The sequence below is a fragment of the Tamandua tetradactyla genome, chromosome 12 (assembly GCF_023851605.1).
Source record: "Tamandua tetradactyla isolate mTamTet1 chromosome 12, mTamTet1.pri, whole genome shotgun sequence".
NCBI lineage: Eukaryota > Metazoa > Chordata > Mammalia > Pilosa > Myrmecophagidae > Tamandua > Tamandua tetradactyla.
The window spans coordinates 32,167,462-32,185,562 of NC_135338.1; the positions used below are offsets into that span (position 1 = coordinate 32,167,462).

An 18,101-nucleotide genomic window follows, 5' to 3' on the forward strand; every position below is an offset into this window, starting at 1 on the left:
TCCTAATGTCACACAACAAGTTAAGTGGGTGTTTTAGTCTGCCAAAGCTGCCAGAATGCAACACACCAGAGATGGACTGGCTTTTGATAAAACAGGATTTATTTAGTAAAAAATTTATAGTTCTTCAGAGGAAAGGCAGCTAACTTTCACCTGAGGTTTTCTCTTACACTGGAAGGCACAGGGTGATGTCTGCCAGCCTTCTCTTCCAGCTTTGGGGTTCCAACAGCTTTCCCCAGGGCTATTTCTTTTTGCATCGCCAAACATCTGGGCTGAGCTGCGAGGGCTGAGATGAGGTACGCTGAGCTGCTGCAGCTGTGCTGCACTGAGCTCTCTTCTGCCCTTTCCCTTTTAAGCTGCTAGCTAATTAAATTAAACATCACTCTGATATTGTGAGCCATTGACTGTACACCATACACAGAATGTTCATATGTTAAGAATGTTCATGCTTGTATGTTGTTTTGGTTTGATCATACAAAATAAATTAAATTTAAAAAATTAAACATCACTCATTGTGAAGGCACTCTAGCCAACTGCAGACGTAATCAGCCATAGACGAGTTTCAAATGTTAATAGTTCCATTTCACAGCAACAGAACTAGGCACCTGGCCAAACTGACACCTAACTACCACCATGGGGAAACTAGTATTCATCCCAGGTAATCTGGATTTGGAGCCCAGATTCTAATTACTATCTTGCTTTTCACAATATTTAAAAGACAAGTAAAATTATGAAGGACCAAAAAAACACCATTAAAAAAATGTCAATAAAGGTTAAAGAACAGTTAAGCAAAATGAATACCAAAATAAATTATATAGGTTGATACCTCACAGCTATTTCAAAGTTTCATGGCCATGATTAAAAGTTTTGTAGTTGGACAGACCTGGCTCTGAATGTTGACTGTGCCCTTTACAAGCTGTGTGACTTTGGACAAGTTTCATAACTTCACCAAGCCTCAGTTTCCTCATCTGTAAAATGAGAATAATAAATATCTCACAAACTTGTTGTCAGTGACATAATTATTGCTGCATTATACGATATGGTGACTCCAAACAAGACACAGGTACATAAAATTTTAAATGAAGGAAGTTTTCTATTTCCCCAGGAAAGCAAGACATTATTATAATGGTATAAGAAAGATGACTACTTCAAATCACTGCAGCAACAGTAAGATCCATACTATTGTAGAACCACAATCTCCTCTAATACATAACAAATAATTCTTCTAGGTAAAAGTCAAATGCCTAAAGATAAATTACTGGGTATATGAAATAGAAAATAATGTATATACATAGAAAAAGACAGGGAGACAGACAGACACTATTGCTTGTTGAGAACAACTCACATAAACCACAGCTGGCCCACATCCCTTCTAAGACTAGTAGTATTTAAGGGGTACAAAACAGGAAGAGCTGTGTCAAGAAGGAGCCTCTCCCAGTCTAAGAAAAAAACGATTTTTATAAAAGAAAAACAGAATGGGGAAAAAAAAAAAGGTCATGGTGTCAAAGTAGGGTGGAAATGGACCCAGGGGTCACTGGAGTACAAGGTAAATTGACACAAAACCTCATATTTAGAGCACCTTATATTGAACCGCATGTAGATGTATCCCTCCTTTTCACATAAACTAAAACAAAAAATTCTACATCTTCTTGTAGAATTTACTGAGTGGTTCTGTAGAATGTTAAGAATCTATTTGACTTGGAATTTGTTGCCCTGCTCTGCACATTTCTTTCTGCCCTTAAAGAAAATATATGGTGTGCAAAATGTAAACATTACAGAATTACAATTATAGAATTGGGCTTTAGCTTTCAAAAGTGGAAAGTGTCCCCAGTATGAATATTCAGCTTGTACATTTAAGATCTCTGATTTACGGAGATAACTATTTAGGCAAAATTAAGCTGTGAAATTAAAAACAAAGAATTTGGAAGTATTTCAATTTAATAGGGCAACTGAGATAAAATATTTATATAACACCTAATACGTGCAATGTAATCACAATACTAAGTACAAAATACAGGGTACAAAAAAGTAGTCAGACATAATCCATAACCTCTAGGCTCTTGTAGTCAAGGAAGAGAATATAAAGATACTAGATAATGGAACACTACAAATGTTTTGGGAGAGGCACAAATTGCTATGTACTTTAAGAAAGTGATGAGATCACATGAGTTAGAATGAGGAAATGAGGAAAAACTTCATTGAAGATGCAGCATTTGAAATGAACCTTAAAACTGGGATTCTGACAACCCTAACTTCTGAATACAAAAACAGTGTAAACCATAAGCTCACCTGCTGTTTTCATGGAGATGTATATTGCCTCTTAGTTATTATTACTAAGGGTGGGGGATGAAAATGTCTTAAATCAAGCTAAGAAAACATTTTCAAAAAAAGTTGACAAGAATAGCCTTATCTTCAATTACCCACTTGCTCTCAAATTTAGAATTTAATACTAAAAAACTTAAAAGTGGAAAAGACTGACACAGATGGGGACATGTGGAAGACACAGACATGGATCTTTGGAGGTGCTTGCAGCCCAGAAGACATTGCCATGAGATATTACGAAAAGCAGAACCTGGAGAGAGGTGGGATGGGGTTGGGGGGTTGACAGAAACCATCTCAGAGAGGCCAGGTGAGGGAATCCCATCCCCAGAGGAACGGAGGGCAACGGGGCCTGGGAGCAGGGGACCAGTGGATGCCGGCCATGTGACCGCCTCGCTGGCGGAGGTGTTCCTGACCCATTGTCCATTCTTAAGTTTAGGTGACCTCTTGCTTGGTGGCTAAATTTGTTCACCTTCACTTCCTTAGAGCTGTAAGCAGATAACTTATTGAGTTCCCCTTTAAATAAGGCATTCAATTTCTGGTACACTGCATTCTGTGCTAGAAAATTAATATAGTAATCCTTTCAGTTGGTGTTAAATCTCCACAAAGCCCCTCAGTCTGTGTGGAAAACACCATTTGTAAGTGTAAAGCATTTGACTGTTCTTTCCCTCTGGAGGAATGAAGTCTTTCCTTATAATACATGGCATATTTTGATTTATCTGACCATGAGTACTTTAAGCTTTGGGGCCAACTGCGTGTGCTCTATTCATTTGTGTGCCTGGCAGCCACTCTGTAAATGAAGGGCCACCAATACCAAATAAGATGAACCCAGACTGTGAAAAGCTACGGTCTCAATGAAATGGTACAAACCATTCTTTTTATTTATTAACCTACAAGTAACAGAAATTAGAGAGCCTCATGAAGATGTGTGGAGCCAAAAGGTCTATAGTTGCAGGAGGTGCATATTTGGCACAAGCTGGACATGTAGAAAGGGCTGGGTTAAAAAGATCAGGGTGTTTTTGAGACTGCTTAAAATCAATGGTTTAGAAACTTTATTGTACATCTGAGAATTTTTAAGATCATTTTACAATGTTGCACTATTTATGCGCTACTAAAGCCTAAAATTTATACCTTCCCAAAGGTCTGATTTAGCTACGAGAAAGTACTTTACTTCCTCTCACAGGTCAAGACAAGTTTCACAGATAATGCATCACTGTGTAGCACATAATTTCATGTCTCCTCAGTGCTGAAGGACTTGTTTTCAGAAAGGTGCTCTTTCTTCTTTACTGTCAACAAAAAGTCTCTTTCTTACCATTTGTTCATTACTAGTTCTCTTACTTACTGATTTGTATCATCTCTTCTTATATAGACTGATTTTGATCATGAGGAAACAGTTGACACTAATGCATATTTTATGCAAAAGAAGAATATGTAATAGCTGTTTTTAAAGGAATTCTAACATTTTGTGAGCATTTTGGTAGTTGTTACTGGGCTGATAATTGCATATTAAAATCTAATCAGTGCTGAATCATTATACTGCTATTTCTTTTAGCCTCCAGTACCTTACAGCAGCTAGAAATAAAAACCTAAAACTGTGGAATTTTAAGCCTATACTAAACTCTGAAATCAGTTCTACAACTAAATGCTGTGTTGTATTTTGAAATTTAGTGCTTATATATATATATATATATATGTTTGTGCTGGTTTGAAAGGATGTATGTCCCCTAGAAAAGCCATGTTTTAATCTGGATCCCATTTCGTAAAGGCAGAATAATCCCTATTCAATACCATATGTTTGAATCTGTAATTAGATCATCTCCCTGGAGATAACCCAATCAAGCATGGTTGTTAAACTGGATTGGGGGAAATGTGTCTCCACCCATTTGGGTGGGCCTTGATTAGTTTCTGGAGTTCTACAAAAGAAGTAACACTTTGGAAAATGAGTGATTCTGAGAGAGCAGAACAACATAGCAATGAGAAGCAGAGAGCCCACCAGCTAGCGACCTTTGGAGATGAAGAAGGAAAATGCCTCCTGGGGAGCTTCATGAAACAGAAAGCCAGGAGAGAAAGGTAGCAGATGACGCCATATTCGCCATGTGCCCTTCCAGACGAGAGAGAAACCCTGACTGTGTTCGCCATGTGCCTTCTCACTTGAGAGAGAGACTCTGACTGGCCTTCTTGAACCAAGGTATCCTTCCCTGGATGCCTTTGATTGGACATTCCTATAGACTTATTTTAACTGGGACATTTTCTTGGCCTTAGAACTGTAAACTAGCAACTCATTAAATTCCCATTTTTGAAAGCCATTCTGTTCCTGGTATATTGCATTCCAGCAGCCAGCAAACTAGAACAATGTTATTTAAAGAGAAGGAGGAGTAAAACAGAGAAGGCAGAAGGTAGTATTTAACAAATGAGTATGACTGCTGAATCATTATATTGATATTTCTGTTGGTCTCTTAGAGCAGCTAAAAGAAAAAAACAAAACAAAAACTTGTGGAACTGTAACCCATACCATACTTTAAAATCTGTTTGACAACTACTTGTTAAGATGTACTTGGAAATTTATTGCTTTTTTGTATATATGTCATATTTCACAATAAAAAAGTTAAGAATCCAAACAAAAAAAGTGGAAAAGATTTGGAAAACTGAGGCTATTTACTCATCCACTTTTTATTAATAAACTTCTGAAAAAAGAGGCTGCAACCAGGCACAAAATTAAGCTTTAGGAATTATGGTAGCAATTCAAGTGTCCATCAACAAATGAATGGATAAACAAAACGTGGTATATTCACACAATGGAGTATTATTTGGTCATAGAAATGAAGTTCTGATATATGTTATAACATGGATGAATTTTGAAAATATTATTCTAAGTGAAATAAGCAGATAGAAAAGGACAAAGGACTTTTATGAAATATCTAGAATAGGCAATCCACAGAGGCAGGAAATAGCTATGAGTTTATCAGAGGCTGGGGATTAAGGGGAATAGGGAAGTACTGCTTAATCAGTACAGAGTTTCTGATTGGAATAACGAAAATTTTTGGAAATAGTAGTGATGATTACATTATGAATGCAATTAATGCCACTTAAAATTGTTAAAATGGCATAGTATTTATATATATTTCACCACAGAACACTAAATAAACAAACACAAAATAAAAAAATTAAAATTATGGATATTTATTAGTTATCTATTGCTACATAACAAGTCACTCCAAAACTAAGGGCCTGAAAACAACAATAAACATTTATAATCATACACACACATACACACACACAGGAAGCCTAACAGTTTGTCCACACCTGCCCCTAGTTCTAAAAGAGGAATTTATCATATGGAGGCTTTATGAAAAATCTTTTTATTTTATTGAAGTTTAACATGAAGAAAAAGTGTACAAATCACAAATGTATTTCAAATTTCAAATACTTCAAATAGTATTTTCAAAAAAAAAAAAAAAAACCCCACAATCATGAACTATTATCAGGTAAGAAAAGAAAATTACTAGATTCCAGGAGTCCTGCTCAATGTCCCTTGATCCAGCCACTACCCTCCTGCCCTCTCCAAAGATACCACAAGCTTGATCTCTTACACCATACACTGTATTTTGCCTATTTTTGAACTCTATAAAAAAATCATATAAAATGTCCTCTTTTTTTGTCTTTTTGTTCACTCTACATTTTGCTTACAAGATTCATCCATAATATTGTCTGTACTTGTAATTTGTTTATTGCATTGTTCACATACCTTTCTGTTTGTTTTTTATCAATTCTTGATAAAAGCTGATGGTATAATGTTGTTAAGGCAGACATTAATTAAAATTCCAGTTACATCAGTAAAACATTCAGCAATTTACTTTGGAGTCTAAATTCACCGTTATAAAAAGTAAAAATAAAGCTTAGGTCATAAAGTTGTTGTGAGGTTGAAATTAAAAAAGCAATGTACAGAAACTGGCACAGAAAAAATGCCTTCCCAAAGTACTCGCTCCCTTTCTCTCTCTAATCAAAGTGAAATTGCACTACCGATAGCCCCATATACACTGCTTTTTGGTCTCTTTGCCTTCATCCAAATAGTTTCCTCTACCTGGAATGCTTTTCTTTGCCATTTCTCCTATGTTCGAATCTTCTCTATCCTTGGACATAATTCTCAAATGCTACTCCCTGCCACTTCAACTATATGTCACCCCTGCCACTTAACACATTCTATCTTGTATTGTAATTGCCTTCAACTGGCTGCTTGAGAAAAGAGAACATATCTGATTCATCTGCATCTTTCCTACTATACAAAGCACACAGTATTATAACTAGAAAACAATGAAATATTTGTAAAGTAGCATTACTCTGGATCTGTTCTTACCACCTGTGGTAAACTGTGTATGTACCCTAGAAAGACATGTTCTTAAATTTAATCCATTCTTGGGTTGGGAACCCTTGTAAGGTTACTTTTTTTTTTTTTTATTCATCACCATGATCATTTTTAGAACATTTGTATTGCTTCCAGAAAACAGAAATAAAAAGAAAAAAAAATTCATATATCCCATACCCCTATCTCCCTCTCACTGACCACTAGTATTTCAATCTACCCAATTTTTTACCATTTACCACCCCCCATTATTTAATTTTTATCCTTATTTTTTTCACTCATCTGTCCACACCCTGGATAAAAAGAGAAGACACAGGTTTTCACAATCACACTGTAAAAGGTTTATAGTTATACAATCATCTTCAGGAATTAAGGCTATTGGAATACAGCTTAACAGTTTCAGGTATTTCCCTCCAGCCACTCCAATACATCATAAACTAATGTAAGGCTACTTTGGTAAAGCTACATCAGTTAAGGAAAGACCCAGTCAGGATGAGTCTTAATCCTATTTCTGGAGTCCTTTATAAGAGAATGAAATTCAGACAGAGAGAATCACAGAAGCAAGAATCTGAAACCAACAAAACCCAGAAGAGAAAAGAAAGACTAGCAGACATCACCATGTGCCTTGCTATTTGGCAGAGGAGCCAAGGATCACTAGCAGTTGGTCTTCAAGAAGAAAGTATCACCCTGATGATGCCTTGAATTGAACATTTTCCTGGCCTCAAAACCATAAGTGGATGAATTCCCATTGTTTAACCTGATCCATTCCATGGCATTTGCTTTGAGCAGTTTAGGAAACTAAAGCACTACCAAAGAGAGATCATGTCCATTTATACCTGCCATTTTTCAAGTCCAAAACAATTTGAACTGTTACTATTGCTTGCTCCAGGATCTTAATCAAATGATTTTGCAAGAAATAGCTCTATTTCCATCAATATCTGCATTTAGCAGAAACAAATCAACATGTGATAAGCTAAGTACTTCTTCAAAAATCCTAGAGGTTAATTTGTTAAACAGTTCATCAATACTATTATACACTTGAGCTTTTATGAATATTACCACTTGATTAGATATGATTATATCTAATTATTAAAATGACACTGAATTATCATTAAAATGACTGTGTTCATTGTAGTGCAAAGAAATCAATTACCCCTCATCCCAAAATATCTCCTTTAGCAAATAACTGCAAAAATTGCCTTCACATTTTCTAATAAACTCATAGAAAAGTATCTGTCTAGAACAGAAGCCATTTAATTTTTACAAAGTACTGTAATCGAGAAGTTAGGATTAAAGGGATGATTATGATTTCTGATTCACTGTATAGATACTCCTTTGTACTTTTTGGTATACTAGAGTAAGAGGAAAATACTTCAAATCTTTTCATTATACTCCAGCTGCCTAGATCTCTGATAATGACTATACAGCCTTTATTTTGTACTCTTGTGATTATAAAAACCTTGTGACTAATCTTCACTTGTACCCATTTATCCAGTTTTTCAACTTTAGAGTCTTGTGATCACTAAAGACAGCCTCTAATGTTTATTAATGAAGGATCCTGGGTCAGCCCAGAACTAACCCACCCCAAGTCCAAAGTGATCTTGATAAATGAAACTAGATCTAACCACAATGAACCCATTGGACATGTGTAGTAGCTTAGATTTTAACCTATAAATCACCTATACCTGGTTATAATACTAAAAATTATACCCATATCATATTAAGGCTGCCATTTTCTTACATATGTTCTGTGACTAAGCATGTAAACTATCAGTGCATGCTCAATAATTAAATCACCTCTAATTACATCATGTAGGGGTATTGTGCTCATTATCCTAAAACCTGCCAATCTTTTGATGCTGCAAAGCTATCAGAATTACTGCAGTTTGGAGAGAGACATTTTTTAGCCAATAGGCCATCCAATTTTCTGCTATGGACCTAGTAATCAACTATTTCTCAGGAACTGATCATTTCAGTGCACAGGCAAAAGAATCCACTGCCTTTGTCCAGTAACAGTACCATTTTCTAAGAAAGCTTAGTTGCATAGGAATTTTTTAGGAAATCCTTGAAACATCTGTTAATGTTTAAGGCAGCTGAATACAGGGCACAAAGTGCTCAGGCTGCTTACTAAGGTAATGACAGAATTCTAAACAAACAATTGAAACAAATAAAAAAAAAAACACAGGTCATTCTGCTTAGTATCTTAAGGACTTGGAATTTTTCTACCTGATGAGCATCTCCTTCACCACTTTACTTCACTTTCCTTAAATGATGAGAATACTTTTTTTTGTTCTTTTTAATGAATTCTAGAAATAACTAATAAGATCAAGTGGTTCAATTGCAAAATAACAAAAAGAAGATTTTAATTCAGGAATTTTTAGGTAAAATTTAATCTTTATGTAACTTCAAACAAAGAAAATTGTAAGAATCACCAATTTTTTGCATTTTGGCTTCATGAAGGTTTTAGCATTCTTTCACACACATATTTCTACTGAATCATGAGTGAGTGAGGTACAGACACTGTATCCTTTTTTAAATAATTTTTTATTAATTAAAAAATTACAAGAAAGAAATGCAAACATCCTTAATATATGCTCATTCTGTTCTACATATATAATCAGTAATTCACAATATCATCACATAGTTGCATATTCATCATCATGATCATTTCTTAGAACATTTGCATCAATTCAGAAAAAGAAACAAAAAGATAACAGAAAAATAAAACAAAAACAAAAAGAAAAAAACAATTTACCTACAATACCCCTTACTCCTCCCTTTCATTGATCACTAGCATTTCAAACTGAATTTATTTTAACATTTGATCCCCCTATTATTTATTTTTATTCCATAGGTTCTATTTGTCTGTTGACAAGGTAGATAAAAGGAGCATCAGACACAAGCTTTTCACAATCACACAGTCACATTGTGAAACCTGTATCATTATACAATCCTCATCAAGAAACATGTCCACTGGAATACACCTCTACATTTTCAGGCAGTTCCCTCCAGCCTCTCCATTACATCTTAGATAACAAGGTGATATCTACTTAATGCGTAAGAATAACCTCCAGGATAACCTCTCAACTCTGTTCGGAATCTCTCAGCCATTGACACTTTGTCTCATTTCACTCTTCCCCCTTTTGGTCAACAAGGTTTTCTCAATACCTTGATGCTGGGTCTCAGCTCATTCTAGAGTTTTTCTCAATTCCTTGATGCTGAGTCTGAGCTCATTCTAAGATTTCTGTCCCACATTGCCAGGGAGGTCCACACCCCTGGGAGTCATGTCCCACGTAGACAGGGGGAGAGTGGTGAGTTTGCTTGTTGTATTGGCTGGAGACAGAGGCCACGTCTGAGCAACAAAAGAGGTTCTCTTGGGGATGACTCTTAGCTCTAATTTTAAGTAGGCTTGACCTATTCTTTCTGGGGATAAGTTTCATGTGAACAAACCCCAAGACTGGGAACTCAGCCTATAGCTTTCGGTATCCACACTGCTTGTGAGAATATCAAGAATTCAACTTGGGAAGGTTGAATTTTCCTCCATTCTCACCATTCCCTGAAGGGGACATTGCAAATACTTTTCCACTCACTGATCAAATCACTTTGGGATTTATCGGGGCATCACTCTGGACAAACCAATAAAATCTAATGTCCTACCCAAGGTTCCATGTACTTACGTTGTTCAACCAACTATCTACATAAGTACATTAGGAGATGCACTAGGCAAAATATAAATTTTGTACCAAATAAACATTTTTTTATTTAGTCTCACACATAGTTGAAATTTTAAAATATTAATTACCATCTATTTTCAGCACCCTGCAGTAATGACATTCCTTTGTTCTTCCTCATGCAAAAACATTTTTAAATTTGTACATTTAGTCATTATCATTATACACTCTCGGCATTTCTAGATTATACCAGCTCAATCTTTATCTTCTTTCTTTGTGATTTCACTTGCGCCTCCAGCCCTCCTCCCTCTATCATTCTCATATGCAGCTTCATTCAGTGTTTTAACATAATTGTATTACACTTAGATAGTATTGTGCTATCCATTTCTGAGTTTTTATATTCCGTCCTGTTGCACAATTTGCATCCCTTCAGCTCCAGTTACCCAATATCTTACCCTATTTCTATCTCCTGATGGTCTCTGTTACCAACGAAATATTCCAAGTTTATTCACTAATGTCAGTTCATATCAGTGAGACCATACAGTATTTGTCCTTTTGTTTTTGGCTAATCACACTCAGCATAATGTCCTTAAGGTCCATCCATGTTGTTACATACTTCATAACTTTATTCTGTCTTACAGCTGCATAATATTCCATTGTATGTATATGCCACAGTTTGTTTAGCCACCCATCCATTGATGGACATTTTGGTTGTTTCCATGTCTTGGTAATTGTAAATAATGCTGCTATAAGAATTGGTGTGCAAATGTCCATTTGTGTCCTTACTTTCATATCCTTTGAGTAGAGACAGCATATAGATGGGTCTTGTTTTTTAATCCATTCTGCCAGTCTATGTCTTTTGATTGGGGAATTTAATCCATTAACATTTAGTGTTATTACTACATGGGTAGTACTTTCTTCTACCATTTTGCCTTCTGGATTTTATATGTCATATCTAATTCTCTTTCTTTTATTACCTTTACTCATAGTCTTCCTTTCTACACTCTTCTCCACACCTCTCTCTTCTGTCTTTTCGTATCTGTCTCTAGTGCTCCCTTTAGTATTTCCTGCAGAGCAGGTCTCTTGGTCACAAATTTTCTCAGTGATTTTTTTTGTCTGAAAATGTTTTAATTTCCCCCTCATTTTTGAAGGACAAATTTGCTGGATAAAGAATTCTTGGTTGGCAGTTTTTCTCTTTTAATAATTCAAATATATCATCCCACTGTCTTCTCTTCTCCATGGTTTCTGCTGAGAGATCTACGCATAGTCTTACTGGGCTTCCCTTGTATGTGATGGTTTGCTTTTCTCTTGCTGCTTTCAAGATTCTCTCTTTCTCTTTGACCTCTGACATATTGATTAGTAAATGTCTTGGAGTACTTCTATTTGGATCTATTCTCTTTGGAGTACGCTGTACTTCTTGGATCTGTAATTTTAAGTCTTTCATGAGTTGGGAAATTTTCAGTGATAATTTCCTCCATTAGTTTTTCTCCTCCTTTTCCCTTCTCTTCTCCTTCTGGGACACCCACAATACATATATTCATGTGCTTCATACTGTCATTCAATTCCCTGAGTCCCTGCTCATATTTTTCCATTTTTTTCCCTACATTTTCTTTTTCTTGCTGGATTTCAGATGTTCCATCCTCAGTTCAGAAACCCTTGTTCTGTCTCTCGAAATCTACCACTGTAGGTTTCCATTGTTTTTTTCATCTCTTCTACCTTGCCTTTCACTCCCATAAGTTCTGTGATTTGTTTTTTCAGACTTTCGATTTCTTCTTTTTGTTCATTACTTGCCTTCTTTATATCCTCCCTCAATTCACTGATTTGGTTTTTGATGAGGTTTTCCATGTCTGTTCGTATATTCTGAATTAAATGTTTCAGCTCCTGTATCTCATTTGAATTGCTGGTTTGTTCCTTTGACTGGGCCATATCTTCAATTTTCCTAGTATGACTTGTTATTTTTTTGCTGGTGTCTAGGCATGTAATTACCTTAATTAGTTTATTCTGGAGATTGCTTGCACTTCTTTTACCTAGGGTTTGCTTGCTGGATGAATTTGTTGTCTATCTGTTCTTTGACATTCAATTCAGCTTTATCTGGACCTCTAGCTTAAGTATTTTTTAACAGAGGATAATTTTTCAGTTCTTGTTTTCTTGTTTCTTGCCCTGCTTGTATGGTGCCTTTTTCCTCCCACACTTAGGAGGGTCTACTTAGGTATTATACACCACAGCCAGATTTTCCCAGACCAAACTGGCCTCCTATCAGGAGGGAAGAGTCACCTGCATTGGTTTTCCCCGAGGGTGAGACCCAGCAGGTTGAAAGACTTTCCTGTGAAGTCTCTGGGCTCTGTTTTTCTTATCCCGTCCAGTATGTGGTGCTTGTCTGCCTGCAGGTCCCATCAGCATAAGATGATGGGGTACCTTTAATTTTGGCTGGGGTGTGATAGAGACAGAGGAGAGGTTGTAGGCTGGTTTTAATGGCTTCAAATTACCAAGCCCTGGTATCTGAATTCCTTGAGAGAGGGATTCCACCTGAGTTGGGCTTCACCCCTTCTCTGGGGAAGGCACAGGCTCCAGACAAGCCCTCAAATGAGTTTGTTTCTGCCTATGCCTGGGGCAGTTGCAGCCTGAGAACTCCTGCTGCTGAATCCAGAGGCAGTCAAGCCTTTGTAGAAACACAGCCACAAAAACCTGTTTCCTTTTTTTTTTTTTTCCTTTTTCCGTCAGCCCTGCCCCCTTTGTTCCGAGGCAAAAATGAGCAACCTCCGCTTTGACCAGGTTCACCTGAGCTGGGGGCCTATTTTTAGCAGTCAGAATTTGTTAATTAATTCCACATTGGTGTTTGGCTCTACTTAGGTATTATAGATCGCAGCCGGATTTTCCCAGGCCAAACTGGCCTCCTATCAGGAGGAAAGAGTCACCTGCGTCGGTTTTCCCTGAGGGTGAGACCCAGCAGGTTGACAGACTTTCCTGTGAAGTCTCTGGGCTCTGTTTTTCTTATCCTGCCCAGTATGTGGTGCTTGTCTGCCTCCAGGTCCCACCACAATATGATGATGCAGTATCTTTAACTTTGGCAGACTCTCCCTACTGGGGGCGTGGTGGAGACAGAGAAGAGATTGTAGGCTGGTTTTAATGGCTTCAAATTACCAAGCCCTGGTGTCTGAATTCCTTGAGGGAGGTATTCCACCTGAGTTGGGCTTCACCCCTCCCCTGGGGAAGGCACAGGTTCGAGTCAAGCCCTGAAAGGAGCTTGTTTCTACCTATGCCTGGGGCAGTTGCAGCCTGAGAAGTCCTGCTGCAGAATCCAGATGTAGTCAAGCCTTTGTAGAAACACAGCCACAAAAACCTCTCTCTTTTTTTTTTTTTCTTTTTCCGTCAGCCCTGCCCCCTTGGCGCCAGGGCAAAAATGAGTGATCTCTGCTTTGACCAGGTTCACCGGAGCTGGGGCCCTATTTTTAGTAGTCAGAACTTGTTGATTAATGCCACAATTGGTGTTTGGGTGGGCTCAGCCTCTGCTGCTGGTAAAGTCTCTTTTCTTTCCCCTCTGGGAAGCAGCCTGTGGGGGAGGGACGAAGCTCTCGCGACTTGGGGAACTCACGGTTCTGGGGGGGCCTGCAGCCAGTCCAGCTGGTCCAGATTGGGGTACGCTGTATGTCGGGTCACTGCCGTGGCCCCAGGAGCTGTTCTGTACTGTTTCTGGTTATTTAGTAGTTGTTCTGGAGGATGAACTAAAATACGCACATTGTTAAGCCACGTCTTGGCCCGGAAGTTAGAGACTGTACCCTTTTAACATGTAATTATTTCAGTGTGTTTTTTCCAAGGAACAAGGACATTCTCTTAGATAACCATCAGTTAACAAAATTATCACATCACTGTTAAATTTTCTATTATATAATTATAGTACATACTCAAATTTCACTGATTGCCTTAAAATTGTTCTTTGAGACTTATTTTTTGCCCCATTCCAAAATCCAACCCAGGATCATGACTGTATTTAGTTGTCATGCTTCTTTACTCCTATCATCTGGAATAGTCTCTTGGTCTAAGTCTTTTCTTTCTTTTTTTTAAACTTTTTTTTTGTTAAATTTTGAAATATAACATATATACAAAAAAGCAATAAATTTCCAAGTACATCTTAACAAGCAGTTGTCAAACAGATTTTAAAGTTTGGTATAGGTTACAGTTCCACAATTTTTTGTTTTTTTCTTCTAGCTGCTCCAAGACAATGGAGACCAACAGAACTATCAATATAATGATCCAGCAATCATACTCATTTGTTAAATCCTATCTCTTCTGTTATACTCCTTCTCTTTAAATAACATACATAAACAAAAGCAATACATTTCAAAGAACAACACAACAATTAGTTGTAGAATAGATTTCAGGGTTTGGTATGGGTTACAATTCCACCATTTTAGGTTTTTATTTCTAGCTGCTCTAAGGTACTAGAGGCTAAAAGAAGTATCAGTATAATGATTCAGCACTCATTTGTTAAACCCAAACTTCTCTGAATAACTCTACCATCACCTTTGATCTTTCTCCCACTCTTTGGGGGTATTTCAGCTATGCCCATTCTAACTTTTTCATATTGGAAGGAGCTATCGATAATATGGGATAGGGGAATGGAACTAATTGATGTTCTGGAAGAGCTGGCCCCTCTGCATTTCAGGACTTATTGTCCCAGGGACCTATCTGGAGGTTGTAGGTTTGGGGGAGTTACCCTAGTGGATGGAACCTTTGTGGAATCTTATATAATGCCCTAGATGTTTTTTTAGGATTGGCAGGAATGATTTTGGTTGAGGTTTGGCAAGTTACTATAGGTAGCAATGTCTAATTGAAGCATGCCTAAGAGTGGCCTCCAGTGTAGCCTTTCGACTCTATTTGAACTCTCTCAGCCGCTGATAACTTATTTGTTACACTTCTTTCCCCCCTTTTGGTCAGGATGGCATAGTTGATTCCACAGTGCCAGGGCCAGGCTCATCCCTGGGAGTCATCTCCTATGTCACCAGGGAGACTTTCATCCGTAGATGTCATGTCCCATGTGTGTGTGTGGGGGGGGCAGGTAATGGTTTCACTTGCAGAATTGGGCTTAGAAAGAGAAAGGCCACATGTAAGCAACAAAAGAGGTCCTCCCGAAGTAACTCTTAGGCATACCTATGGGTAAGCTTCTCTGCTACATACATAAGCTTCACAAGAGTAAGCCTTGAGATCAAGGGCATGGCCTATTGATTTGGGTATCCCTAATGTTCGGCACAGTATCCGGGGTTTCCCTGGTGGTAAAGTTTAATAGTTCCATAATTTTTACCCCATCCCTCAAGGGACATTGCCAATACTTTTTCATTATTCACTTAATATACTCTAGGATGTATCCAGGCATTACATTAAGTTATATAGGATTAAAGGCTTTCATTCTTATTCTGGGCTCCCTATATTTGGATTGTTTAAATGATATATCCAGACAAGTTGAGTTAGAGTATGCGCTACAGAAAACCTAGGTTTAGACATAATAAAGCTTTCTTTCTTTGGTCTCAAAGAGTAGGTGAAGATCTAAAATGCAATCAATGTCTTCCTTACCCCTGCATTCTGAACTACCTTAATCTCAACCCAATTGGCTTCATTCTTATCTCTAAATACCAGGTTATACATACATACAATAAACAGCCCCTCAAAATCCAGAAATAACAATTTCTACCCCAGACTAAATGTGACTGCTGTAAGAGTTAACAATCTAGGCCCTGGTTTTCTTATATGTATTTTTTAGAATGTCTTTCAATTTAGGTGTGTCTGATGACCTTTCATGTTTAGGCTGAGGTTATACATTTTTGGTAGTATGTCACAATGCAGTACTGAAACCTTCTCACTGTATCATATCAGAAGCCATAAGATGTCAGTCGGTCCCATGATAAGTGGTGTTAACTTTGATAACTTGGTAAGAGGCTAACTGCCAAGTTCCTCCACTGTAAAGTTACTATTTTTCCCTCTGTAGAAAGTAAATATTTTATAAGGAACTACCTTGAGACTATGTAAATACCCTACTCTTCATCAAACTTTCACTCAATATTTTTGGCACCCATACATGATATTTGTGTGAATCAAGTACTATCATAATTGTTTCCAAAAGGTCATTTTGTTACTCCAATGTTTTTACATTTATTTGCCATTTTACTGCAAGGGAGAACTTTCTCTTTAACCCCAATTATTTGTTTAGTTATTCATTTATTTATATTTGTATGGACCTATGGAGTCTTATTTTTTCAGTGTGTGTCTGTCATTATTTACTTTGATATATAAATTTTCCTAAATTTGGCCAATGGGAATCTATTCAAACTGGCTCTTGTTCCTTTTGGCATGTCCCATCACTCTTTGAAGACTTTCTTACTTTCTGACACACAAAAAATGTTCCAGACGCATCTATACTTTCCTGGATCCAGTTCTTTCTGGGGCCAGGCATGTTTTGGTTTGGTAAAGCTCAGAAAAACTAATATACCTGAAATGGGTTGGTCTTTACCATGGGGATTTATTAATTTACAACTTACAGTTCTTGGGCTGTGAAAATATCCAACTCAAGGCCTCAACAAGACACTGCCTGAACCCTAAAGGCAGGATGTTAGCATCTGGGACACCTCTGTCATATGGGAAGGCACCTGGCAGGCATATGTTGGTTCTTTCTTCCAAGTTTTGTTGCTTTCAGCTTCTGGCTTCAGTGGCTTCCTCTTTGTTCTGTTTGGGTCCTCCCTTAGCTACTCTGGGGCTTGTCTCTGTGAGCTTCTCTTACTTTCATCTTTTTGGCTCTTATCCTTTTATAAAGGACTCTAGTGAGAGGATTAAGACATCCCCCCTGGAATGAAGTCAGTCACATCTCAATTGAAATAACCTAAGCTAAAGTTCCCACCCATAACAGGTCTACATCCACAGGAATGGATTAAAAGAACATGGCTTTTTCAAGGTTATATAACAACAACTTTAAACCTCCACAAGCCATTTATCTAAGGAGTTTTGGTTTCCTATCAGCGGAGAATGATTTTGAAACCAAATATGGGTGTTAGATGTGTTAATTGTTACTGGGGAGTCATTGCTTCTAGGCCTTCTAAGCAAACCATACCAGCACCATGGTGTTTTGACCACTGTAGCTTTGTAAAATGCTTTATAATTGGGTAATGTGAGACCTCCCACTTCATTTTTCTTTCTCAAGATACTTTTAGCTATTCAGGGCTAGAACTTCCAATACAACGTTGAATAACAATGGTGACAGTGGATACCCTTGTCTTGTTCCTCATCTTAGGTGGAAAGCTTTCAGTCTTTCCCCATCAAGGATGATGTTAGCTGTGGGTTTTTCATATATTCCCTTTATCATGTTAAGGAAGTTCCCTTCTATTCCTATCCTTTAAAGTGTTTTCATCAAGGAAAGATGTTGAATTTCGTCAAATGCCTTTCCTGCATCAATCAAGATGATTATGTGGTTTTTCTGCTTTGATTTGTTGATATGGTGTATTTCATTAATCAATTTTCTTATGTTGAACCATCCTTGCATACCTAGAATAAATCCCACTTGGTTATGGTGTATAATTCTTTTAATGTGTTGCTGGATTTGATTTGCAAGAATTTTGTTGAGGATTTTTGGATATATATTCATTAGAGAAATTGGTCTGTAATTTTTTCTTGTAGTATCTTTGTTTGGCTTTGGTATGAAGGTGATGTTGACTTCATAGAATAAGTCAGGTAGCCTTCCCTTCTCTCCAATTTTTTTGAAGAGTTTGAAC

General features: G+C 37.3%; 1 protein-coding gene across 6 annotated transcripts in view; it reads right to left on the minus strand.

The window, feature by feature from the left end:
* NUMB (NUMB endocytic adaptor protein) overlaps positions 1 to 18,101 on the minus strand; it is a 256,544-nt gene that overhangs the window by 139,507 nt on the left and 98,936 nt on the right. Inside the window, exon 2 of one of the 6 annotated variants that reach the window (XM_077122970.1) lies at positions 881 to 965. The exons of 3 other annotated variants lie outside the window; for them this stretch is intronic. Coding sequence is in view for 2 of the 3 variants with exons in the window: in XM_077122968.1 (XP_076979083.1) it covers positions 151 to 264 (114 nt within the window). In the remaining variant the exon portion in view is untranslated. Of the gene's footprint in view, positions 1 to 150; positions 855 to 880; positions 966 to 18,101 lie in introns of those variants that run through there. 2 more of the 6 variants (XM_077122968.1, XM_077122976.1) reach the window with 2 other exon arrangements.